The sequence below is a fragment of the Dermochelys coriacea genome, chromosome 20 (assembly GCF_009764565.3).
Source record: "Dermochelys coriacea isolate rDerCor1 chromosome 20, rDerCor1.pri.v4, whole genome shotgun sequence".
In the NCBI taxonomy this organism is placed as follows: Eukaryota; Metazoa; Chordata; order Testudines; family Dermochelyidae; genus Dermochelys; species Dermochelys coriacea.
This window is the reverse complement of record NC_050087.2, coordinates 7,254,232-7,281,338: the sequence shown is the minus strand read 5'-3', so window position 1 is coordinate 7,281,338 and position 27,107 is coordinate 7,254,232. Positions and strand designations below refer to the sequence as shown.

The 27,107-nt window shown below is 38.7% G+C and overlaps 2 protein-coding genes across 2 annotated transcripts; both read right to left on the bottom strand.

Moving 5' to 3' along the window:
• Positions 1-3,845: 3,845 nt before the first annotated feature.
• On the bottom strand, positions 3,846-5,850 carry HOXC12 (homeobox C12). The gene is made up of 2 exons (XM_038378416.1): positions 5,286-5,850; positions 3,846-4,084 (listed from the first exon to the last, which is right to left on the bottom strand). Exons 1-2 carry the CDS (start codon positions 5,848-5,850, stop codon positions 3,846-3,848), a joined length of 804 nt encoding a protein of 267 aa, XP_038234344.1.
• Positions 5,851-13,770: 7,920 nt separating this feature from the next.
• On the bottom strand, positions 13,771-18,264 carry HOXC13 (homeobox C13). Its single transcript, XM_038378949.2, has 2 exons — positions 17,495-18,264; positions 13,771-14,822 (listed from the first exon to the last, which is right to left on the bottom strand). Exons 1-2 carry the CDS (start codon positions 18,147-18,149, stop codon positions 14,566-14,568), a joined length of 912 nt encoding a protein of 303 aa, XP_038234877.1. The 5' UTR covers positions 18,150-18,264; the 3' UTR covers positions 13,771-14,565.
• Between the last annotated feature and the right edge of the window lie 8,843 nt (positions 18,265-27,107).

Genomic DNA, 27,107 nt, shown 5'->3' with positions numbered 1-27,107 from the left:
TGTATTATAATTAGCCTGATGGGTTTTTTTATTAAATTGCTTTTTTTGCTCAGGTCCTACAGTTATGAAGAAAGCACGATCAGATCACCATTAATATTAATATAATAATTAAAAATAATAATTCAAGATTATAAAATATTTCTAAAATATTTCCATGTTAAGAACTTCCTCTCCCATTTAATTCATATTTTAAACTATTATACAACTATATTCAAAGTTCGTCTTGTGTAGCTCTGTGTGTGTGTGTGTGAAATTGTTAAAGAATCGCTTTCAGAGACATATTTATTCTGACGTCCTTTTCCCCCGCAAAGAGACAAAAGAACGTGTTAACTATTCGATACACAAACAGTCCAGTTTTTTAAAGAAAGCATCCCAGTTCAATCTGCTTCCAATTAATGCTATGGACACAAATATATTCTCATTAAAATACTAATTCTGAGTTTAACTTATACTCCTTATTTCCCCAGGATGTTTCTAATTATATTTAGAGCAAAGCAAGAAGCGATATTTCTCTCCTTTACAACGTATTTTACACATTCATTTAATTATTTGTTACGAAAAGATGATCTATAACCCACAGAAGACAGAGCTGGGTAATATATTTTTGTTACTCTTTTATTAACCTTCCTGGTTAATACTAATTTTAATAGTAAGCAGTAAATCACCAACTAGATGTTTGGGTAATTTTATTTATTATCAGAAATCACATAATAATACATTCATTTTTTAATTATTATTGTGAAGCAACTTTTTACATGACTATATAAAGCCAGAACGTGCTATAACAGACATTTGCATAGGCCCTACATATAATAGCTTGAGGTAAAAAACATCACATATGAACTATATTGCAAACGATGCATATTAACAACCGCAATAAACTAGACTAGAGATACAAGCAGAAAGCTGTGCCACATACACAGGGAGCTAACACAGGACAAACAGAAGGTCTCACCGAATAATATTTTATAGCAATCTGAAAGAGAATATTGCATATATGTTATATCTTTTAACACTTATAATCACGTGATTTCTTTTTAAAACCATTGAGTGGCGATGAACATCGCCTTTGTAACCAGACACCTTGTCAAGGGGACAATTGTCAAGTTTCAAATTCTTGCTGGTGGCTTGTCCAATGTGTTTCATAGTATATAGTAAGTCCTCTCTTTCTGTATAGACAGCAAATGCTCTCCTCCGTGGGCAAAGAATTACAAAAATGATTTTTGATATTTAGATATAGCTCTGCATTATGACCTGTCACCCTCGTTCCTTTCAGTTTCTACAGCCATCAAAATGAAACCTTTCTCCTAGTCAGTGAATTAACTTGTCCTGGGTTTGTAAGGGACAGAAATGGTGAGCTATTCTTTAGTTAATAAATCAAGCAAATATTGATTGATACATTTGGTGCCTCTACATTTAGCAAAACTCCAAGGCATCACATTACATGCCCGCGGATCAGGATCCTCAGTTTGATCGAAAATACCCTTTTGCACATAAGATCCATTGTATGTCTTTATATATATATATATATATAATTTAGGGATAATGCGGTTTTAAAGAGTATCCTGTTCAAATTAAATGTCATAAATGGACCCTACAGGGCTGGGGATATGTCCTTTGGGATCCTCGAGTTACCCTTTCAAATAGGTAGAATTCCTCCACATTTCGCCTGCTTTTCATTGCACATAGTATTTATTGCACAGGATTGCATGAGGCTGCGTCTTTCTCTTTAAACCCTTTTGTGTATAAGGTGTGTGTACGTGTGAGGAGTTGAAAACGGGTCTTCATATAAAGGGGTGACATATGTCGGGTACAGTGGGGTGAAGGCGCTAGGAGGTGTGTGGAGGGCTAGGCTCTCCTAAATGTGTTGGGTTTTTTTGTTTTGTTTTTTGTTTTTTTTTTTTTGGCACAGACATGGGAAATAGAGCTGAAGAAAAGGCCAGCTTTCAAACTGGGAGGCATTTTTAAGGACTACAATGCGTCCTTTGCAGCTCGTAAATAAAGGCATTCTTTGCCACTACTGTTCGGTCGTGACCATGAACGCAGAGAACCGGCAGCACGTGGTAATAATTTAGGCTTCCCAGAGAACGTTGCTTTGTAATAAAATTAATCCATCCTATATAAAACGAATGAAGCAAAGGTTGTAGTGGCAAAACTCTAAGCTACAGCGTCCCCTTTTATCTTAACCCGAGTAACTAATGTCCCCCACCCCCTCTAAATATTGCTTTGCGGGCAGAAGGGTAGGAAATATCTGCCCCAGCCTTGCAGCTACATTTCTTTCCAAGAAAGCTGGGGACTCCGTACAAAGCTGATGGAACACACACATTATGATTAAACTAAAGATTATTTTTCTGCAGTAAATCGGAACACACCTACCCCCCCCAAAAAAAACCCAACCCAACCCCCCCAAAAAAACAAAAAACCCCACACAATATTCAGCTAGCCCCTCTGTGAAGGAGTAGTACACAAGGCCTAAGAGGTATGAATGGTGTGGGAAGGAGGGAAGTGACACGGTCTACTCTACATTTTTCCTAAATAAAAGGACTTCACCCCCATAAATGTGGGGATTGTCTGAGTTAAGGAAGAACTGCGGGTGATGGAAAATTGAATGTGTCACTATCGCTGCTCTGGATGTCTGGTTCCGAGGGAAAGCGGCCATTGATTTTTGTGTTTTTCTGCCTACTTGACTAAAAATCATCTTTAAAAAACCCAACAACCTGCTCCTTCATTTCTAAAATAAAAACCAAGTGATGAAGTTAATGTTTAAAGACGGCTATAGGAAGAAAGTATATTTTTAGCTTAATTGACGCCATCAGTGAATGCCACAAAAGGGTATTTTCTTTTCTTTGCTGCAATCAATAAACACAGCGAAACGGCACAAATACTCCTGCAGCGGAGTTGTGTTTAAGCACACACAGTGACTTGAAGTAGCCGCTAATAAGAATACAATTGGGGGCAGTGCAGAAAACGCATTTGGTTTTGGTGTCAGAGGGAATCTTCCAGCTTAATTTGGAAGTAAATTCCATTTTGCGTCGAAGGATTTTTGGGGTAGCGTGTGGCTGGGTGGGTGCGGGGCCTGGACTCGTTCTAATACCATCCCTTTTATTCTGAGCAAAACACCATGCAAGAAGCGCCATGTATCCGAGCTAAGTTCTCAGCTCAGGGACAACCAGCTATCTATTGCTATACATTCTTTCCCTCTGTCTTCTTCCTATAGATTCTGAGCAATCCAGTTATTTTGTTCGCCGAGAACCCTCCACTTGTAGTGAAAATGGGTCTGGAAATATGCACCACTGGCGAACCGTTCACCCTAAGAATGGGCGAGAGCTGAATTAAGGAGCCACATCCATCCACTCCAGAGAATGAACACCCAGCACTAGAACCTCGTTACAATACAGGACGGTGACTTGGTTCTAAGACTGATCTTCGATGCCGTCTGGAATAGGTACCAACCATAAACCAGAGCAGTCGGGGGTCGGGGGAAAATATCGCACACAACCCAACAAACCTCATTGCTTGGAGGGAAACCATACCTGTTCGGCTTGTCAATTAAAGGATAGTGGGTCGTACTCAACATCACACTCAGATTATACTCAATGTTGCTGACAATCTTTTAGACCATAGAAACCAACTCTGGCTGATGGGTGGGATTGGGGAGTTGCGCATTCACATCGGGTCTTTCCCAGCAGTTCCAGTGAAGGAGATGCATATTCTCATATTTATATATGCTCGCTGATTTTTTTTTTAAAGAAAATTATGAGTGATCAGGTAAAGTCTCGGGACCATCAGCTAGGATGAACACTAGAAAGTCTATGAGGTTAACCAACATGGACGCTTTTTGAACTTTAAAAGAAAGAAAGAGCTTGCTCCCTCAGAAGCAGTCTTTTCTTTTTCATGCGTCGGTTCTGGAACCAGATCTTCACCTGCTGATCACTCAGGTTTAATCGGTCTGAGAGCTCCCTCCTTCTTTGGCGGGTAATGAATTCGTTGACCATAAACTCCCCTTCCAGCTCTGCTAGCTGGAGCTTGGAATAAGGCTTTCGCTTTTTCCGGGACCTTGTATGCATCGGGTACCAAGGAGCACCTAAGGACGTGTGATTGAAAGGAGAATTTAATACACTGGAAGAAACAAAGTCGGCTTCCAAGATAGGATCTTTCCCCCACTTCCCTGCCCCTCGTCTGCATTCACAGTTTGTAGCGCTCACCTCATAGGAACATCAGAGGGTACAAGGCAGAGGTATCTCACGCAAGAGAGATTCATAAATCTTGATCTGCAATACTTGATAGATCTGACTGATGCATAGATAGACACATAGAAGTATTTCTTACTTAGGGTTGATATATAGATCTATATATTAGATGCATGTATGTATTTCAGACTGCCCCATAAATCTACATATTGGGTGCACGATATTTAACTAAGAGTTATTTCTTTTATCTAATTGGTATATCGTATAAATCGATGTATTTCTTATATACAAAATTGATACGTAGATCTGTGTCTTAGATACGTGAGAGGCACATATTGCTAACTTTTGCATACAATATTGATACATAGATCTATATTTTAGTTACAGGCTTGATGAACAGACCTAAATCACGCAGGTTCTACGTTTTGGATACATGATAGATCAAGAAGCAACCTACGATATAGAAATCAGCTAAACTTTGTTGAAACTGCTTCCCTGCAGAAGAGAATATACATAATGGAAGACACCATTATAGGTATTTTTATGGCGCCTCGATGCCGCTGGGGGTTAGGGGTATTTTTATGGCTCCTTCCAAATTTGAAAGGGGAAAAATCAATAAGGGGAAAGCCAACAGGTAGAAATCAGCGTGTTGGATGTGGCATCCTTTCGCCTGACATGACAATTCCAAAGTACCCAGCTCTGCCTTTTTAAAGCATCACCTTTGTACTTAGTTTTTCAGCTCTCAGGCAGCCACCCCACTGCACACCTTTCCCAAGCCTTAAAACATTTTATGCAAGGGCGAATGATGCATTCAATCTCAACGAGCATATTCGGGGCTATCTGTGCAATCACTATCTATTTTATGGGATATTTACATGTTTATAGGCTTTTCTTTTAAAAGGAGCAGCACCCAATAAAACATTAGGCATTTGAGTGCTACCCCTAGTGGTCTCTGCACATATAGGCATGCTGATTCCATTGCTAATTCCATGAATTATATCCACAAGAGTGGACCTTAGAAGAAGAGCCTTACAACACATCATAAGAATCACAGCTAACAACACACACATATTCCTTTGCTTTGCTTTTCCTTACCACCGGTTGTCAGATTGCTTCCTTGGTTGATAGGCGAGACCATTGTAGTTGGTTCGCTGGACGAGCCCTTATTCCCTTCATTGAGTAAGGATGAGCTGGAGTCTGACTCCAAGGACTGACAAGAAGGGGGATCGTGGGACACAGTCTCAGCAGCCGGATAGTCATATTTGCTGAAATTACCGCTCATTCCATTGGGAATCCCAGGTTCAAGTGGCATCAAAGCATTGTCCCTGACCCTTTCCTCCCTCTTGAGGCTGGCAGTCTCGGAGCAAGCCTCCCTGTAGTAGCATTTACTCTCCTCCACTCTAGCTAGGTCGCACGCTCTGCTGAAAGAAGGGTTAATGGACACGGGGCTGCTGAGATAGGGCTGGGGGTATCCGTTGCAGGGCTCTGAGGATGCCCAGGGCAAAGAACAAACATTGTCCCTTCTAGGGTAGGAGAGAGACGGCAAGCCAGGCAGCTGTCCTCCGGAAGCTCTGAAATTGGGGAAGTAGAAGGTGTCTCCCGTGTGGATGTTCACCAAAGGTCCCACAAACCCAGGATTAAGGAGATTATGCTCGCCCATTTCCGCGGGCCTGACCAAGAGCTTCTAGTTTATTGCTATCTGACATTAAACATAGTTAAACCTAAAGGTCCACCCCATTGGTCGGAGTGGGGTCACGTGGGCGCCAACTCGCGTTGGAGATAGGTGCCACCCACCCTTGGCAGTCGGAGGCAAAACAAAACATTAAGTTCTGCCTTTCGTTTTTATACGCCTTTTTAAAAAAAAAAAGAAAAGAAAAGAAAATATCATCATAAAACATTTTATAAAATAAAGCAACGGGTTTAAGCACTGGCCTGAGAAACCCCATGTATTGTAAAAATGTACATAGACATCATATCAATGTATATAAATGACACCCTTCCCCCAGCTGTAGTTAGGGTCCCTCCAAAGGCTGGCAAAATTAAGCAATTTTCTCATTAATTAGCCCCTTTATTAACTAAAACCGTTGAAATTTACAATATCTCCCAATAAATTACTATTAGATGTTGTGTCATATAAAGTTTACGGGCTCTTTAAGGAGACGAATGATTGGAACCGCAACAGGGTCATATTTACAGTTGATGGGATGAAAGAGTTTTAACATATTTGCAGCCCGGTAGATATTTTATAGTTTTATCTGGAACAATTGGAATGTTTCCTGCCCGGCGTTCTGTACCGGGGAAAGGCGAGTTCCATCCCTGCTAGGGACAATCCTAAATTCAGGAATCACAAGCCCATAATTTCCTCAATCCCCACTCCCTTTTGTTAATGATCCCTGCCGAATAAGCAAGACAAAAGAGGAAGAGGAAAATACCGCTCTCCTCTGCCTTCATTTCTGCAAAGAAAACTTCTTTACCGCCAACTCCCACCCGCACTCAGTAAATAAAGAAATACACGAAAAAAAAAAAAAAGAAATCCGGTTCTTAGTCCTCTTATAACGACCTATTGTGTATTCGTGACAACTAGGGTCTTCTTCACTCGGGGGTTGCAGAAGAGAGTCGGTTGTATGAAAAAGCTGCTGCCAAGAGATATAGGACAAACATGGTTGGGGTATCTCAGTGCATAATAAATACATTGGGAAATAAACTACTATTTTTAAAAGTCTGTTGTAAGGGAGCCCGGACCCAGGAAGAGGCAAAGAAAAGATGCTTTAGAGATCGAGAAGGGTTTGGGGTTGGGTTTTTTTTTTTAAAGAAAAAACTACATACAGGATTTTTTGGATGTCTTTGGGATTTTCCCTGCTAGCAACTTCCAAAAGCACTGACACCAAGTTGACTTGGAAAACTACCGTAAAATTTCCTGTATAGGTAAAAAGGCTTCTAATGAATTAACGTGGGAGGTGGTAGAAATGTTAAACACATAGGAGTTGAACGGCAGACCCCGAATTTTTGAGATTCCATGGAGCACAAAATAAGTATCTTATATTTGAGAGGTTTCAGAGCCGTGTTATCCTGTATCCGCAAAAAGAAAATTTATTAGTCTCTAAGGTGCCACAAGTACTCCTTTGCTTTTTATATTTGAGAGGCTACTAGAATACAAAGTCATTTTCCCCCAGGAAAATATTGAAGCTAAACTGACTTCTCCCAGCTATGCAGAAAAATTACATCTTAATCAAACATCGCATTTTTTTTGGTAATTGTATTAAATGGTAAGCTCCAAAAATGTTCAAAAATCACCTTGCACATGCCATATATACACATGTAAATGTAATAGGTTAATATGTGTGCGTATGTGCAGTCCCTCACTTTTACATGATACACGCAGCGATAAATTCTGCCACTGGATTTGTTTTACTGGAGTGAAAGTTGAGTACATTTGTCCGCTTTCCAGAAATTATTTTCCAGGTATGGCTAAAAAGCTGCTTTATTTTTTTCCAAGTACATTGTGCTCGATTGAAAACACATTTTGAACACTTTGCTACCGTGGAAGATAACCGTTTATACAATGATAGGCATGTGATCTGGGTAGGTTGCCATATGGATCGGCTTTTTTTTTTTTTAAAGAAAACTCGTTTTTATTTCTTGGCCTTTTTCCGCGAAATTCGCTATAAGGCGGTGCACGTAAGGAACATGGCTTTGTTCTCATTTAGCTGCCGATGCATCTTCAGTCATTCTTTTATCTCTGTGCTTTGAACATTATACGGCACCCTCCAATGCGAAGTGTCAAAAAGCAGACTACAGTGTCCATACTGGGCTTTACATCGAGATAATCCAAACCTAAGGGAATTTTGTTACTAGTGAGATCAGCGCATTCAGAAAAATTATTTAAAATACTTTAACTCTTCGCCGGACTTCCACATTAGGAAATGAGTTAGCATATATAAAGCGGGAAGCATAAATATATTCCCCTAATGGCCTTCATTTGGAAACATGAGCAAATTTCTTAATTGTATCGTTTTGTAGTTGCAGAGTCAGCGTCCATTTTACAGATATTAGACAGATCAACAGAAAAGAAACACTTAGAGATTATTTATTAAAGCTGTTGTATTTCTACCATGATCTCTTTCCATGAAAGATACATTTTCAGTTAAAAACTAATGATTAAGCTTTTAAAATTCACTCTGACGGCTTTTGCAAAGCAATGTAATGACATACCGTAGTGCTTAAAATAAAACATTCTAAATACCAGTTTTAATATTTCTTAATTAATATATATCACTAATTTAAGAAAGCGGCAACTCCGTGTACCAGGTATATGAGTCTTCCCTAAAGACACAATGATGAATTTTCAGATGAAACCACTTTAATATTAAGGCACACCAACCTAACTATAAATTAGTAATAGTTACTGGGGGGGGGGTAGGGGGGAAGGAAAGTGAAATCGCACCCAAGCAGTTCAAGGTCACTGTCTAGTGTGGTAAATAGGATCTACATGTTATGCAAATTAATGTCTCGAAAGAGCATCAGTCACTACAAGTGGAAAGAAGAAGCAGAAAACGCCTTAACTTTTGGCTACACTCCTCTCCCCATGCACAGTCCTCCAAGTTCTCTTATTTATTAATATTTTATTATCCTTAGCAGGTCTCCGATTTCAAACCAGTTCTGCCCTAATGTGTGTAGTTTGTGAAATGCCATTTCCCTCACACTGCCTTGTGATTTCTTCTCTAAATATTCCACAGGGTTTATCTCTACTGCGCCCTTCATTTGAATATACTCTTTTGTTTCCCCTGGATCCAGTTTTAAAAATTAAATATGGCCCCCATCAAGATATTTACATTTTAAGTTTAAAGAACTAAGGCTATATCCCTCACTTTTCCCCAAGAAAGCATAAATAAACTTAATTAGCTCTTGGAAATGTTCTATCCCAAAGATATTGCAATAAGTTGCATATTTTATTATATTTTTTAACAAGAGTGAAATAAAAAATGTGTCCTTTTGATTAGACATTTCTAGTAACTACTTTATCTTCCTAACTGAATTTCTTGCAAAACATGCTGAATTTTTAAGGAGTTTGGATTTAATCAATGAAAAGTTAGTTACATGGCCAGAAGACAGAATTTAGAAAAATAAATTGAAAGAGGAATAAAATATGCACTGACTAAGTTAAGTCTATAGGACTTTCCTTATTTCAATCCCGTTACATATAATGTAAATGACTGGAATTGGCTATTTCTGGTAGGGAAAGTATTTTTTAAAGGATAGGGTAGTAAACTGGAACACATAGTGGTGAAAGGGGGAGCGGGGAATCAAAAGATCGAAGATCGTTCGATGTATCTGTATAAAAATGTCCAGAATGAGCTGTCCTTTGATTTGATTTGATTTAATATGCAGAATATTTGTGTTTGTTCTGATTTCAAAAAATCAGGTTAAACGATTAAGAAAACCTACATAACTCTAGTCTTCTCAGTGCACTTAATGGTTAAATGCTTATGATGCTACTACATTTTCCCCAACACTGCCAGCAGAGGATATCATTCTCCTGCTGGATTAATGTAAACTGATGCCTACATCCTCTGTAAGGTAACTTCAGAAAAGTTTATTTTGTTCATGACGCTCAACTTTTCTCACAATCACAATTGGCGCTGCATACTGTCATTTCATGGCTTGGACCCCGTACCAACACGCAACTTAATGTGCTAGGATTCAAGATAAACTCTGTTTCAGAGCGTGCAGAATGTTTACAAATATATTTTATGTTCTTTACTCTTCATGTGGGTGGGTGACGGTTGGTGGAGAAGTTAGGGCTAGAACAGGTTTATTAAATCTTCATATGGTGCAATTGTCATCCAAAAAAGTTTGAGATGCCCACAGGACAGTAACTTTCATTCAAAGTGCATTACAATAAAGCTATTAACTTTTCTATGTATATTTCCTAAAGGCCAATATGTATATTTACACATTGGCTTCAAAACCCCTTGATACTGTGCTGAAACGTATACAAGAGTCATTTCATATTTCTAAATGAGCAGAAAACAAGAAGTTTGTGGAAGGTAGATAGATAGATAGATAGATAGATAGATAGATAGATAGATAGATAGATAGATAGATAGATAGATAGATAGATAGATAGATAGATAGATAGATACTTTTAAAAGAATTACTTGACAAATACAGAGGGCAATTCCTTTTATTTTCTTCTTTTACCATTAAAAATATCTCAACAAAGACTGGAAATTTTCCATGTTCCAGATACACATTTATCATCATTCAACCCACTGACAATTATACTTACCTCCACATACAACTCAATGATGTGAAACCACATTTTCCCTCAAGACTAGCAATTTATTCTTCAAAAGTGAGTGAGCCAGAACTATGAAAACTGAAAATGGAGGAAAAGGGTGGGAAATAAGGAGCATTTCGCTATAAAGACCGTGGTTAAGAAGTTATTCAAACTACTTGATACAAAGGAAAGAAAAGACAAAACTTGTGAAACTTCCTTTTCATGCTTTTATTGTTGGTCATTAGCCCGTCTGTCTAGACTTCAAATGACACCTTTTTTTTTTATCTGTGAACAGAAACAGGGGATACTTAGAGAACTCTGACTGCTGACTGGTTGCCAGAAGATCAAGGCTGTGGTCCTCCTGATTAATATGCACGAAACTCATGATGTCAAGGTCAAACAGACCGCCTAGTCACGGTCAAGGGTAATCCAGAGCTGACGTCATGGCCTTCTGATCCGGGTTCCTTCAAAAATAAATAAATACAATAATCAAAGATACCTCGGACGTTTGACATCTGAAAGAAAGAGGCAAGTGTTGAAAGCTGAGAGTATGTGCGTGTTTGAAAATTTACCCCAGAAATGGGTTTAAGACATAACTTCGCTGATGTTTATCACAGAAAATAGTGAAGGACCTGCGTTTCTTTCTTTCTTTCTTTCTTTCTTTCTTTCTTTCTTTCTTTCTTTCTTTCTTTCCATCTCAATCTTCCATACTTAATTACCTTGTAAGAAGGTGACCAGCTGCCCTGATTCACCGATGACTCTTATTGTTGCAAAAAAAAAAAGGGGGGGGGGAGAAAATCCAGCCTGTGGGGTCATGAGGAATGTAAGAGGCACTTAAAAGTGACTTCGTTTTCGTTCTATCAGCCTCCAAAACCCGTCTCCTTAACTCATTCGGCAAAATCATACAGGAAAAAAATTAGATAGATAGATAGATAGATAGATAGATAGATAGATAGATAGATAGATAGATAGATAGATAGATAGATAGATAGATAGATAGATAGATTTTTCAATCTGAATTAATAGGGACTGAAACCTTGGGTGAAAAAGATTTTAAGAAGTGGAAACTTTCTCACAGGAATCCCTAACAACACAAAAACAATTAACCCATCTGGTTAAATACAAGTTACAAATCTCTCCCCCAGCCTCATAACTCCAATGAAGGCGATAGAGTTCTACACTGCTTTCCGTGAACAGCAGGTCTGAACCGGAACTGTCTAGGTTGTGTTTTGACACATCAGCACGGTATCAGTATTTACATGATATATCAGCATCTATCCGCGTGCACATGCGTCTGAAATGAGTGCGGTTTTACGGAAATCCACCCTTGAAGAAAATGCTTTAAAAGATGAATTTGGAAAGTGTGTCCATGTTAAACCCTAAGTCCGAACAGGGCTTAGATACAGACTCATTTCATCTGAGGCCTAGGTAAATGGAGGTGAATTTTCAATAGGTGTCTATATTAAGATAAGCGAGAGGCATATATATATATATATATATATATATATATATATATATATAAAATGTCTATCGCTTATCTTAATATATATACATACACACACACACACATATATATATATATATGTATATACACACACACACAAATGTGCTTCTATCTATCTATCTATCTATCTATCTATCTATCTATCTATCTATCTATCTTCACATTTCCTTCCAAATTATTCCTTCCTATATAAGCCATCACCCTCACGAAAAAAATCATCAGCATTATGTCGGAAAAAGATATGGAAGAGCCTATTTCATTACCTGGAAAAAAACATTTCAGGAACGACCGCATGTTTAAGAAAAGTTATTCTCTGTTCGTTCATACACCTGATGGAGGAAGATTTTAAGCGCTGAGAATGACCGAATATTTATTTCAACTCAAAAACCCCTATTGGCATTGTTCCATCTCTTCCTTTATAAAATACGCCAGTGATCACATAAACTCTTGTGGAATGTTCCATGCCTATAAGTATAGTTGGAGGTACCTTTAGAAACTTTAAAATACGTGATAGAATTTCAGTATATTGGGTTTCATGAACGCCGTGTATATATGCATTATATACTTCGTAATCAACACATGCATTAAAATAGTGCTCGTGAACACACACATAGGTATATATATGTGTGTGTGTGTTGCTCGTGTTATTTTAATACAAGTGCTGATATATATATATATATATATATATCAGGTATCTATATCTATATCTTTATTCGTACATACATATGCTTTGTATATATACATTTTATGCATTATACATATACACACCCCATTCTATTGCATGTTTCTGGCTTTCGTACCCTTTAAATGTAACTATATACACTAGTTAATATAAATGTAAGCAGAAATAACAGTGTTTTAGGTTACATAACTTTGTCTTTTCCTTTGACAATTTAACGAGGTAATTAATTTTAATGGATATTAAGGTATATTGTGACCCGCCTATAGAAACAAATTACTATACAATATTTTTAAAACACTTTCTTCATTTAAAGTAGCTCACTTCTGAAAGTCTACAACTTTCCAAGGCAACTTTTTACCTGGCATATTAAACAACGCAGCCAGGCTACGGATTACGATCTTGCCACTTGTTTAGTAACAGTAAGGCAGGGTTTAGATTTTTATCTCTGAACGAGGTTGAGTCAAACTGGTTTAGCAAAATACACCTTTTGAGCAAAGCATTCTCATAGTGGTGCTAGGTGACAAGCATCTTCAAAAAATCATTTCCCCCGCTCCCTGGCACAGGAATACAATTGCTGTCCAAGGAAGTAAAGGATCGGAGCCTTTTTCCCTTCCCCCACTTCTGAAATGGCACCCCTTCTACTTGATTTAAGCATGTTTTTTCATCCTATTTATCACTACTCCTTTACCCCTTTGAAACAAGCTTATACCATATTCCTTCGAAACAAGGCATCATAACATTATTTCTTATATTCCCATATTTTGGCTTCAAGATGTTGACTCCTTTAGTGCACTTCTACTCTTCATACACATTTCAAAATGCACCCTTCTGACAATTTCTCTACCGGGTTTTAGCCTTGGGGCGTCATTCTTTTCAAGGTGTTTACTTTGGCATGAGGTTACAGTGGTGTAAATCCCAAACTCTCTGATTTTGCCTTGAAAGAGTTAAATAGATACACATATATGTATAAATACCCATAATAACATCTCGGCAGCAATCCATTCTCAAAGCAAAAATGATATTTATTTTTAAGAAATGTGATCTGCATTCAGTACATATCATTTGGACACCACACTATTATATACATATACAAGACATAAAAAAAAAGATCGCTTTTACATCTCGAAAGAACACTGTCGATAATGAGCCGATTTACATGGAGGGGGCGGGGGGAACAACCAAACCAGTGACAATATGGGGGACTTTCCATATTGTCCGCGAAAAAAAGAGACATTCTAGTTTGATGGCAGAGATATATAAACCCCAATGAGAACTTACCCTCAAAAATGTATTATATAGCAAGTCACTTTCATTTCCTGGGTGACCTAAATTAGTATTTGTTATTTTTGCAAGTGACACAGAATAATAATAATAATAATAATAAAAAATATTCTCTTCGCACGATAGCAGCCTTATTTTTAGGGGATCCTGTGAGGTGAAAGAATATTCAGCTAATGTAACATGACAGGATTCTGCTACAGGGGCAAGACTCTCCATACATTTGACATCAGTGCGTGAAATAGCCAGAGATATGAAAGGTTGTGTACTGGAGCAGGTGCGGGGGGCGGGGGCGGGGGGAGGGCTAGGCTATTATACAGAGTTACAAAATAACATTCAGGATTCATGTCTTTGAAACATAACAAATCTACATTTGCATTTAATAGACACTGTTAACGTTATCGATGGATGCTTGAGAGCAATTAGATATTCACAGTCGGAGGACAGTAGAAGAGGGCAGAGGAATAAACTAAAGATGCTGTTTATTTCTGTGGTTTTGTTTTCGTTTTTAAATGACCAATTGAATCACCAAAGAATTCGAATGTATGTTATTATTAGACAGACTTATCAGATAAATAATCATACGTGTTTCTTTCTGTCTTTTTCCCCCACCCCCTCAAATATTTCTTTGTCAGGTAGCGTGAAGGTGAGGTGTCTTAGATTTGCTAACTACCTTTTTCTCTTTGACCCTCCGATTCTGGAACCAGATAGTGACTTGGCGTTCAGAAAGGTTGGTGGTAGCCGAAATTCTCCTACGCTTCTCTTTGGTAATGAACTTGCTGGCTGCATATTCCTTTTCGAGTTCTTTCAGTTGGATTTTCGTGTAGGGGACCCTTTTCTTCCGGCCCCTACGGTAGCTGCTCACTTCTGGCTGGAGAGGTACCACATCTGCAAGATGAGGAGACAATAAAGCAGTTACACAGTTTTACTTTCTGGGTCCGAACGAAGGAGAAAGACAGACAGACAGGGGGAGGAGGAGGGACTCACTGAGTAGCAAATCAAAACATCATCGTGGAAAGAATCCTGGTATTCCAGGAGATATTGTCTAGGCGGGATTTCAGACATAAACAAGGAGCATCAATTAATTTAACAAAATATCCTGCAATACAAATCCAACGGACCTTCATACCAGGTAAATCTGAGTTGTGGTTTTAAAGTTTCTCCCTTCTTCTTCTTTTTTTAAACTCCAGTAAACTTTAATATCTCGCTTTACCATTACTACCAGACAGAGTACGTGCTCTCATTAATTATGATTTTTATGGCTCAGCACGATGGATCGCAGCACTTTGGACAAACAAATAGCTCCTTGCTGTTTATTCTGTACAGTCCATCTTCTGCTGCGCGGGTACCATTTGCAATCTGAAAAAGCCTGGACTTTGCTCGGCATCAGTTGTTAATTTGCAGGTTGGATTGATGCATTAAAAAAAAAAACACACACACACCTCAGAATTAAAAAAAAAAGGTGACAAGTTATCTTAGTTCTCTCCTTTCTTAAAAGGCACCCAACCTGTTAAGAAATATTACCCACTGAGATTACACCAGCGATTCGCGTGCAAAGCTTGTATAGTCACTTTTGCCTTATTCTAAGGCTGTTCACTGCCAAACCTCAATAATGAATCGTATTCGTGCTTTGCACTTGCAAACCAAGAAAAGAATTCCAGATATGAGATGAAAAAAGACTCCTTATCTCTTTAAGGGTGACAAAGACACGAAACCAAGAATCGCAGACGATTCAGAGCACACTCCAATCCACCACGAATTGAGGCAGATATCAAAAGTCCACTATTATAATGGACAATAATGGATTTTTAAAAAAACAACAACACAACACCATCTTTCTCGAACATTTTGCACTGCTGTTCTCTTTGTTGCTTGCTATAAGAATGACAGTTTCAGTAACATCTACGAAGGACTTCTATAAAGGCCCAGATATACAGTAATAGGAATCCTCCCCCACACCCCATGGAAATTCTCCATATATTTATCAGTACTGCCCACAAATGAAACGGGGATCAGTGAACCCAACATCCAAAAAAACACTTATAGATGAGTAGACTCTCTGCCTCCACTGCAACCTCCCCCCCGAAAAAAACCCACGCACATATCTTTATCCAGAAGATTACACTCTCCTGAATAGTTTCAGAGTAGCGGCCGTGTTAGTCTGTATCCGTAAAAAGAACAGGAGTACTTGTGGCACCTTAGAGACTAACAAATTTATTATAGCATAAGCTTTCGTGAGCTACAGGTCACTTCATCGGATGCCGAATGTTATCTATAAACACAGGTTTCAGAGTAGCAGCCGTGTTAGTCTGTATTCGCAAAAAGAAAAGGAGTACTTGTGGCACCTTAGAGACTAACAAATTTATTAGAGCATAAGCTTTCGTGAGCTACAGCTCACTTCGAGTGAGCTGTAGCTCACGAAAGCTTATGCTCTAATAAATTTGTTAGTCTCTAAGGTGCCACAAGTACTCCTTTTCTTTTTGTTATCTATAAAGAGTTCCATTTTCTCAGGTTTGGCAAGTGGATCTCTGCCAACAGGTTTTCACACAAAATACTATATCTGGGAAAGAGAAGAACCTGCTAGCCAGCTATTTTCCTACCACTACTTGGATCTTATTTATTTATTTGGTTCAATACAGGAATAAGAAAGTATTTTAATCAATGTTTCCAAAAGAGCCATTGAAATCCAACAAGCTCTAAAAGGAATTTCTGAGATTCTCCCTCCTTCCTCCTTCATTCAATACGGTATTAAAAAAAACCCACATTATGCCACATTATTTTACTTTATTTTCTGGCTGCCTATCCGGCCTCTCTGTTACCATTGCTGAGAAATAAAGGCGGATTCAGCAATCCATATATTTCCAAGATGAAAGCTCTTTGGGTGTGGGACCCAAAATCTTCAGTCCTACTTTACTGCAGTGCATTCATTCAGATCACCATGCCAGGCCTTGCTATTAATTGCGAGAAAAGAACCCTATAAGAGGAGGTGATATTTATTTCATAAGCAGCAAGAGAACAAGGCGGAGGAGATTCTCCCAAACTCATAAGCTTTCCGGTTGCTTTGCACGCTGTATCTCATTCAAGACTTCTAACTAGAGGAAGAGGAAATCATTGCTCTGTTTTTTTGTTTGTCTCACCCCTTTCCCCTAACAAGATTCATTTGTCACTTGACACCAATTTCTGTAATTGAAGTATGATTTACTGTACCATTACAAGCTCTCTAACATTTCTAGCGAAAGATTAGGAGGTGAGCAGGCACTTTTACGCTTCCTGCATTCAGAAACTTGGGTGGAAAATAAAATAAAATAAAAACATAAAAGAACAGCGACAGACCCCGTCGGGTGGGGCAAAGCAGGGGAGACGAGAAAGGAAAGGAAACTGACACACTTACTTTTAAAGCAACCTCAAGCTCACGGTATGTATTTTGATTTAAACATGATTGCTTCACCTTCTTACCCGTACGTGTTCATACACATAGTACTGCATAGAAGGCATTCCAAAGCGATTTTTACCTGGCGGTTAGTAAGCAGACAAGCATGCTGGAGTTCAGAACACCCTACCTGGGAAAGGTGACTTCCAGAGATGGGTAGACTGTGACTGCTCTTTGGAGCAATATACTTGCCCATCCCAACCGTTGGAAAGAGCCCAGTGCTGGTATCCTTCCATGGGAAGCAAAGCGTCATGCCTCGGTTCGGGGTGGCCACTGATACCTGGCACAACTGACACGTCCAAGTAACCAGGGACCGCCTGGTAGGAGCTGGCAAAGCTGGGGTAAAAAGCAAACTCTTTGGCCCTTGAAGATAGTTCTTCGCTGGGGATGGAACCGCTGGGTTCGGGGTACTTTTCTGCCGGGTGGTAGGAACAAGGTTTTTGTTGTAAATTCACGTTGTGGGAATGAGACAATCTGCACCCGTAATAGCTGCCTCCAAAGGGGTAGCCGTAGCCCAGCGTGGCGTTGGAAGAGGTTGGTGGAGGAGGGCACTGCCTGGCAGCTTCCGGAGCGGGTATATCCGTGTACACAGAACCCTGGTGAGTCCCAATGGTGCTGGAATGGCGACCCAAAGTTATTATATCCCTGCAGTGGCTCGCTGGGCAGTTCCCACTTAGCGCCTCCATGGCTGGGGTTTTATTCTGGTTATTTTCATTCGGGTTTTCCTCATACACGTACATAAAGGTATCCGCCCAGTGTGGATGCAGGATCAGTGAAGTCGTCATATCATGGTCTGCCTGCGCTTTTTAAAACTCGACTTCCCAACCAGAGACACCTAATTTCCCCCACATATTGTTTACGCAGGAGCATGCGCAGAGATGGGTCCAGTTCATTAAGAAATCCTCCGGGCCATGTGACCTGCAAATAGCTCTCAATAAATCTGGCCCGGTCACGTGTTCCTCCGCCAGTCCTATCTGCTAGTCCCTGCTGGCTTTGGGAAGGGAAGAGGCAGCTCCCATTGGCTGCGTCTGGGACAGAAACAGAAATCTTTAAAGGCAATGGGTGACACCCACTGATTGTAAAGAGGGAGAGGACTAAATAAGGGGAATGGGAACTCAATATTTGGCCGACACAAAGAGCTGGGTTTAGACATGACGTTCTATTCTAACTGCCCTCAAAAATCTCAGGGATATATTATTTATTTGTGGGTTGTTGTTTTTTTTTGGTGTGTTAAAAAAAAAAGTTCCACTGGGAACATTTTAAAAGTAAAATATAATAAAATGAAACCTGCCAGTGAATGTGAGCTCACTGAAGTGTTTCATTCTTTGCTTGCATGCCTTGGGGGCTAAGGAATGAGACGGCTCCCTTACTAGGTTGGAGCTCGGTGGAAAAAATATATAAACACCATCACCCTCATAAGGAAAATGGAATGAAGGAGGGGGAAAGGATCTCTGATCTCAATAGTAGAATATTGTTCCTTTCCTCCCTATCGCTCATAGACTAACAGGACTGGTAGGTCTAATAGTTCACCCTTCCCTGGCAAACCTTCATGGGCTTTATTTTTAATTCTTCAAACGCTTTTATTGTCCGCTGGGATATTAGGTGAAAGAAAGACCTCGACTTCACTGTAACGCGTGTGTAATCCATTCCCTTTGTGTGTGTGTGTGTGTGTGTGTGTGTGCGCGCCGGGTAAGTAATAATTGGTCACTTTGTTTCAAAATCAGGGTATACAAACTATACATGTGGTTGAACATCACTTTAACAATATTAGAAAAGAATATCTGATTTTGGAAGAAACATGGGATTTACGAGGTTTAACCTGTTGTATATTTCTTTGCCAGGTGTCTTTCTATCTCTCCCCCCCCCCCCCGCAGCTGTTTTTCTAGTATTAAACCCAGCTACCACAACATAAGATTGTAGTAATGGTTGCCTCCAAGACGTTTTATCCTCTTGTTTCTTCTATTAAGCCAAACTAATAATACTTAATCTTTCGTGCTGAACAAACTGGGAAGGTTTTAAGGGGATCGGCAGCGATTATATTATTAGATCCTGTTATGAATGCTTAATACTTCAGTAATAAATATTTCAGCAACAATGTGGGTTATGGAACAAAGGGGAACAGGTCTAATGGTCCAGTGCTGATTTGTGTGTGAACATAAAAGACAATAAATGCAACTCAGTTTATAAAACGTAAACAGGATCCAAGATAGATGCATTATAATTAAACAGACAAAATAGAAGAATAGCAAATTACTTGGAGAGAGATTGATGGGAAGATGCTTATGTGGTCTTGTCCCCCTCCCCCGCCCTTGGAGAATAAAGTTCCCTAACTTAATTTCTGAGAAGTCGGTCATTTCAGTCTTCATTCTTGTAATGATGGGAAAGAATGTGAATTTAAGGTGTGTGAAAAAGTAACAAGAAACTCATGCTGATTTCCCCCGCCCCCAGAAAAAATTGATAAGAACTAACTCACGAAGTAATTCAGTGTAATAGAAATAAGAAAGCCCCTGGAGAAAGAAGGACGAGGTTTTTCTTTCCATTTTTAGAAGATGGGGTCTCTAATCACCCAGCCCCGGCTTTTCTGCATTATCCCACACTTTTAATGTTACTCAAGGTTTTTAAAAGAGGATATTTCTCCGCCGGGGGATTTTTGCATTCTGGAGTTGCACATTTGAATGTTCCTGAATGAAACAGTCAGACAGAGACATAAAATTCCATATCTGAATTAGCTGTGTATTGTGTATGTAAGATTTTAAAAGACCAAAATTACAATAATACACGTATAAAATAAATATTATTTATTCGAGGTATATGTTCTATAGCTTACATACTATGTTAATTGCAGGGTTTTTTAAATACCCATTTTCGGAGAGTTACTCGCATCTTTTCAGTAGCATTTTTCCTTAGAAAAGGAAACGTGAAGTCTTTGCACCATTTAAAAAAAAATCGAAAGTAAGTGGAAAAACAAATACTCCAATAACTCAAACCAATCAGAAAAGTGGCATTTTAGGGGAAGATGTGAAAGCTGTGCTTTTAATAAACTTTAAGTTTTCTTACGGGAACGCCATGTCGTCGATAAGGGACATTAGTTTTCAGAAATCCTTGCCTAAAGTTTTTTTAAAAAAGTCGAAGTCCAAGGTCAAGGCAAAATAGACAACCGAGTTCCTAATTAATGTCTAGACAGACAAGAATGAACTTCACAGGTAGAGTCTAAAATGACTTGCAAAGTCCCCGAGAAAGTATCAGTCCAAAGGAATTATGCCTGCTTGCTCTAGAAAAGAAATCGGGGATGCAACACCTTAAAAGGATCAAAACTACTTTAAAACCATAGGCAAATATATCAGTGTTCACTTTTTTTAAATGAAAGATTAAATACACACACACGAAAATCCCTGCACTTTACATTCCATTGAATGACTTCACTTCACCTAGAAATCTCCAGGAGAAAATAGCTCCCTGGTTTAAATAGTCGATGGATATAAAAGCAACAAAGAGGTTATACATAGACTGAAAAATGTTTTTCCCACTCTGTGCCAGCAAAAATCCAATTCGCCTTACCAAGGAACCTTACCCATTTCCAACCCTTTATTTTTGATTATTGTCTGAAATAGTTAACATTGTGTAGCCTAGGTCCTGTCTATGAGGAGTGTAAGGAGGATTAAACATTAAATTTTAAAGATTTTATAATAAATGCTTATAATAACATAACAGAGTTATAATACATCATGTATCATAATCGAGGGAATCTAAGAGAAATCAATTGTTGAACAGAACGGGTACCAAGCGCAGAGGAAAACCAGTTTATAAACATTAAGGATTTAAGGTATACTTCTTCAGTAAAGCGGGCAAAGTAATAAATAAAAATAACAGCGTGATCTTTTCCAGGTTTATGTAAAGGCATTTACAATTCCTATTCCCATGAAATATAGATTTAATTAAACGCTGAATTTTACAATTCAATTTATTATTGCATGTTGCAGACAGAAAATTAGGACAACAAGGTTGGAGGGCGGGGGGTGAAAGGGACTCAGAAATTCTCCGGCTCAGGGTCCAGGAACACAATATCCCAATTGAACTGTGACTTCTGAAAACTGCAGAAGAAAGCAGGGGAGAGAAAAAGCCAAACTTTTCGGGAAGGAGGTAAGGTTTTTCCGAAGCCGTTTATGTCGATCATCCTGTGTTCACTTATCTGCCTTAGCTGGGCTTTGGAGCTGCATTTCATTTCATACAATTGCTCACTGCTATCTCATTTAAACGGGCTGATTTGCCTCAGATAGCAAGCTGTGGACTGATCGCCAAGCGTAAATTCTAGTGGGTTAATTCAATTAAAACTGCTCAGTAATATTTACGCCCCTAAATATGGAACGGCATAGCCTGGTGCTGACCATAAATAAAAAATCTTCAGAAGAAAAATGAGCAATTAGAAATAAAAGCAGATATGTGCCCCATAGAAGTCAAGAGGCGGTAGGCTGCTGTTTGTTCTGTTTTTTGACTGCTCTGCAGTTCCATTTTTCAGAATTTTCCGATCAGAAAACTGGGGGAAAATGTTGCAAAATCAAAATAGCTTGACTGATGACCTCACATCATCATCTTCTTTATTTATAGAGCCCTGAACATTTTGGTGAAATACCATGTCTTATGACGGAGAATATTTTTGATGCGAGTACTTTTTAACAAGGGCGATTCCTGGTAGGTACAAATGGACCTAAAGAAGAAAAGAAGCTAAATTAAGAAGCTTCATGCACTAATAAAATATAGATTCTTTTGATCAGACTTCTCTGGTTTCTTATGTATTGGGGTGCTCGGGGGAGCTCCTGGGCGAGTTTTTATTATTATCGTTATTACTAATATTATTATTATAATTATTATTATTATTATTATTTTACCAGTAGAAAATAAATGATAGCCAGATGAATTTCACAATCCATAGAAAAGTAAATAATATTCTTTTAGCTGATACAATGCTGCTTTACAAGAACTGAGAATTCAAGCTAGTCCTCAAATGATTCCATACCAAGATTTGATCCCGTTTTGTTTTAGTTCAGCAATCCTTCCATTATGCATTAATTTTGGAATTTCATTTATTTTCCCCTCTAAAAGAAATATGCTGAAAATAAACACATACTGTTGCAGATGAACTAGATATACTTTAGTTTTCAACCAGAGGGTTTAAAGTTTCAATATATTATGCTTATTAAATAGAAAAGACTTGCAAAACTTTTAAAAAGACAGATTTTTGAGTGTACTTTCTGTCCAATGGCTACAGTACTCATGAAAATAATGATCTATTCTACAGAGTCCATAACCTAAAAAGGCCCACAGAAAACACACACCTACATATAACATGATCCTCAATTAAGTATTGCTTTTTCAGGCAAGGCAAATGATGGCTAATAAGAAAAGTACAAACAGCAGCAGCTCATCATAAAACTTCTGTAATTATTCATCCCTACAAGAAAAACGAATTGGGTTTGATGAGATAGAAATAAAAATAAAGGGTCTTTGTTTCAATTTGGGATAAAAAAAAGGCTAAGAAGAAATGATTCCTCCCCACCGCACCACACACACATTTTGTGTTGAGATCTGAAAGATTTGAAATTTCCTTGCACTTAGGTACATTGGTGATTTGTGAGAGCTCTGTGGAAACGTTCTTGCCTTGTGGCTTCGGAAAGTTGTACATCCACAATATATACAATGAGTAATGGCAAATATATTATTTTCATTACAGAGAAATCAGTTGGATTATGGTCAATGTCTAAGAAACCCAGTACAATGTCAAATAAAATACATACATAGACTTAGAAAGAGATCTTGCATTTCCATCATGTGTTTAGGGCAAAAGGGAGATGGTATAATCACAGGGTTTTGAGCCAAAGGGGAAAATAGAATATGTGATACGCAAAAATTTGGAATCAGCATATAATTTTCCCACTGGAGTATCAAATGTAGTCAACAAACTATGACATTGCATTTCATAGTCTACCAGTGGTTTATAAGAAAAGATTTCCCATGCTTCCTCTAATGTGCTTTGTATAAATAATAGCCAAAGTTGAAATACCTTTCCAGACTTTTGGGTGTGTTCTCTGTTCCATTACATTCTCAAGAAAATTAACAGAAAAAGTCTTGTTTCTTTCAATTCCTGGTTGAATTAATATAACTATCCGGGAATTTTGGGTTGTGTCCAGGGTTTAGAAGTTTCTGTGAACTCTGGAAGGGTTGTGATCAAAGTACGAATACAATTAAAAAGAACCCTTTTGAGGTGCTTGACAAAGGTTTAAAAAGAATAACCTCAAAATTCAGTCTTACATGTTTCTTAGCTATGCGATCTACCACAATCTCCTTAAATATCTTGTCTTCGACTGGAGATGCCAGACTCAGAATACATAAAATGTCATTAACTTGTTTTAAAAAGAGAGAGGCTAGCATCATTTGAGGAAGGGAATTTTGTGAAATAGGGTAGCAGTTACTTTCCTCCTTGTTGGGCCAGACTGGTTTGAATGGAAGTGGGCCAGGACTGACTGTAACCTTATCTGATTCAGTCATTCCTTCTTGGAACCTCTCCTGCTCTTGCAACCTGCTTTAGCAGATGCAGAGTGAGATAATTTCATATAGGCCACTCATTGTAATTTGTGGTTGATAACTTGCTTTCAATATAATCATTTTCTCTAGGAATCAATGGATTTATATATTTATTAAAATCTAAGTCGCTTCTTTGTGCTTCTTTCCCAACCGGAAGTATCATCCTTGCCAACTTTTTGTCTGATATTCTATCATGAAATCTTCCCCCTAGGACCGTCTCTATGCTTAAAAACGCAGGGCATCTTAAAAAGTTTGAGTCACGGAAGATCTACCGCTAGAAAATGCTTGGTGGAGGGACTTTGAAAACCATGTCTCCATTTCTTTTCCTCCTCCATCTCCAATCGTGCGATTTTTATTCACGGTGACTTTTATTTTTGGCTTCATTGCCCTCCTGCCTCCTTCGCCCTCCCTTCCCCTACACCTCCTGGGCGCGACCTGGGAAAACAGATAAATAAACAGAATACCTCTTTGTCTTAATAACCTGACACATCACAATCAACATGACAACAGCCTCCCAAATGGAGCTTCGCGCACTTCTTTGCTCTTGTTGTGTGGAAGCCCTTACAGAGCACGTCCAGGGGAGAGTTACCCAGTGTCAACAGGCGTCTGCATGAAGACAACACCTTCACCTCCCTGCATTCCGCCCCCGAGACTGACAACTAACTGCACTTATCCCCACCCCTTCCACCCTCTCTTGATATGTGGTGTCTCATCGATTGGACAAAAGACTGTGGGCAAAGAGGGGTTATTTGCAAGGCGGGGAGGGGGGAAATCCAAAATACACAGATCCTGTGAATTCGCCCTCCTGTCTTCTTTTTAACACAGCTCAGATAAAGCAGGTAGGAAATGGTTCAGAGGCAGACAAATAAAATACCCCCCTTCCATTTAGGGCCTTGTCTCATCGGAAGTCCAAGTTCAATTCCAAGTTAAAAGAGGCGGTAGCCTATACCACTGACAAAGAGAAGGGGCCCTGTGGGCCGTGTTTGTGTCAACAAGACGATCACCAAAAAGGGATTTTATAACTTTTCATCATTTTCTCTGCATATTCTTCAGAGGGAGCGAAGGAAATTAGGGTACCTCGGGGTCCTTTACAGTCTCACATCACTTTAGAAGTAGACACTACTTTCTACTTTATTTTAAAACCAAGCTTTCAGAAATCTAGAGGAACTTTTGATTCTGGGGGGTTCAATGATTTGGGGTTTGGTTTGGTTTATTTGTCTCCCCCCTCCTGATGTCAACATAGTTCAAGATGCATTTCGAAGGACAAGACTGCTTCGAAGCCAGGACCAGTCCAATGTAAGAAAACGCAAATTCTCTTCATTATACAGCAGCTTAATGTACCAAATATTAGTCAAAGTCAGTTGTGTTAGAAATATGTAGGAGTGAGTGTTCTCTCCCCTAAAATATATTTATTTTTGTTCACTTGGTGTGAAAATGACATATCTTAGGGCTATTTTTTAAAGAATCGACAAACCAACTAGTGTGAAATATTTCCAGAGTTCATTTACATTTAAGGTGAAAGCAGGGAAGTAACATAGAAGTTAATGGAGATATACCACTGTGTTTGCAAAAGCGGGGCTCTGCTACCTGCTATATATATAAAATATGTGTCAGAAAATAGGCGAAAAAAGAAAAGTCTCGCTGCAACGGGAGAAAGTTCTGCTCCTAAAATTATTCACTCACTCGAAACTTTTTTTGTGGTAGAAATTTTCGGTGAGGATCTGGCAATGACAGCACGAAAAGTAAGACTTTCTAAAGCTAAAACAGGAACATACAGGGGTTAACACAGAAACCAGCCCGCCCCCCCCCCCCCAAAAAAATTGTCTCTAGGTTTTATTCCCATTCTCCACCGTTCAATCACAAGATACTTTTATCTTCTTTATCTCACGTCCGACTTTTTATTTGGAAAGTAGCAATATTGATAATAAACACAATGTTAACTGTAGTATTCTAAAGCCCGGTAAGCTCGGAGGTTGTATTCTTATTTTACAAAGTAAAAGCCACCATGAATATTTTATATTAACTATTACGAGTAAAACAGTGCAACAGTTCCATGCTTAGTTACATTTTACCACTAAATACCCATGGTACGAAAAGTTTAATGGTTCTCTCTGAGAGAGAGAGAGAGAGAGAGAGAGAGAGAGAGAATTTTCCTTTTCCCCAGGAGTGAATATAAAGAATGTACCACAGCTCCCCAAATTTGCACAAAGTTCTCAATACTCCTGTCTTCAGTTACAAAAGAAAAAAGTATTTTTCTCAATATTGTATTTTAAAAGTGACAATTCTCCCTCCCCTTCGCCTATTTTTTATCTTGCCCTCTTATTTATATAAGGTGATATTTCATCCTAAATAAATGGCTCCAAATCTTAACATATTGCCAACCCAGTCCATCCCCCTGCAACAGAAACTCATAAGTAACCCTCTATGCTTCTTGCGTGTATAAGCATGCTATGCTCTGTATGCGGGTCACGAATTCAAATATAGGTGGAGGACACTTACAGGATGCTTTCTTGTTGTTATTATCAGATATTCAGTGTGTATCCTTAAAGTCCATATTCCCTGTCACTGTGGCGCTGATCAATACGAAATGGCAGTTGAATAAGCGTCTTCATTGTCGAGAAGTAAAATAAAAATAATCATATATATTTGAATAATTGTTGAGGGAGGGTAAAAAAGATGGCGGTGGCGGGGATGGCTTTGGTAAGTCCGGCTCAAAGTAAGTTCAAAACATCAGTGAACTGGAAAAATGTTACACCGGAGGGTTACTAGAATGTTGTCTCAAGATTCATCTGATTATTCTAAAATAAAACCCATTTTTCATAGAATCCAATGCCAGAAGTGAGTATGGTGGTCATTTAGTCTAACCCCCTGTATAACATAGGCCAGAAAACTTTCCCCAAAATAATTCCCAGAGCACATAAAAAGATCTTCTAAACATTTTGCACTTTTCACTTTCAATGCAGGTGTGTGTGGGTGAGAGACAGAGAGAGAATATATGTGAATGTGTGTATAAATATATACGTGTATATTAAAAAAATTAGCTAGCTAGCTATCTGCATTCTTTTCTTGTCACTTCCAAAGCCTCTGTGTACACACACGTACTCACGCACTGGACCTGAAAAGAATGAAAAATGTTTAGAACATCTTTTTAAAATACTTTTTAT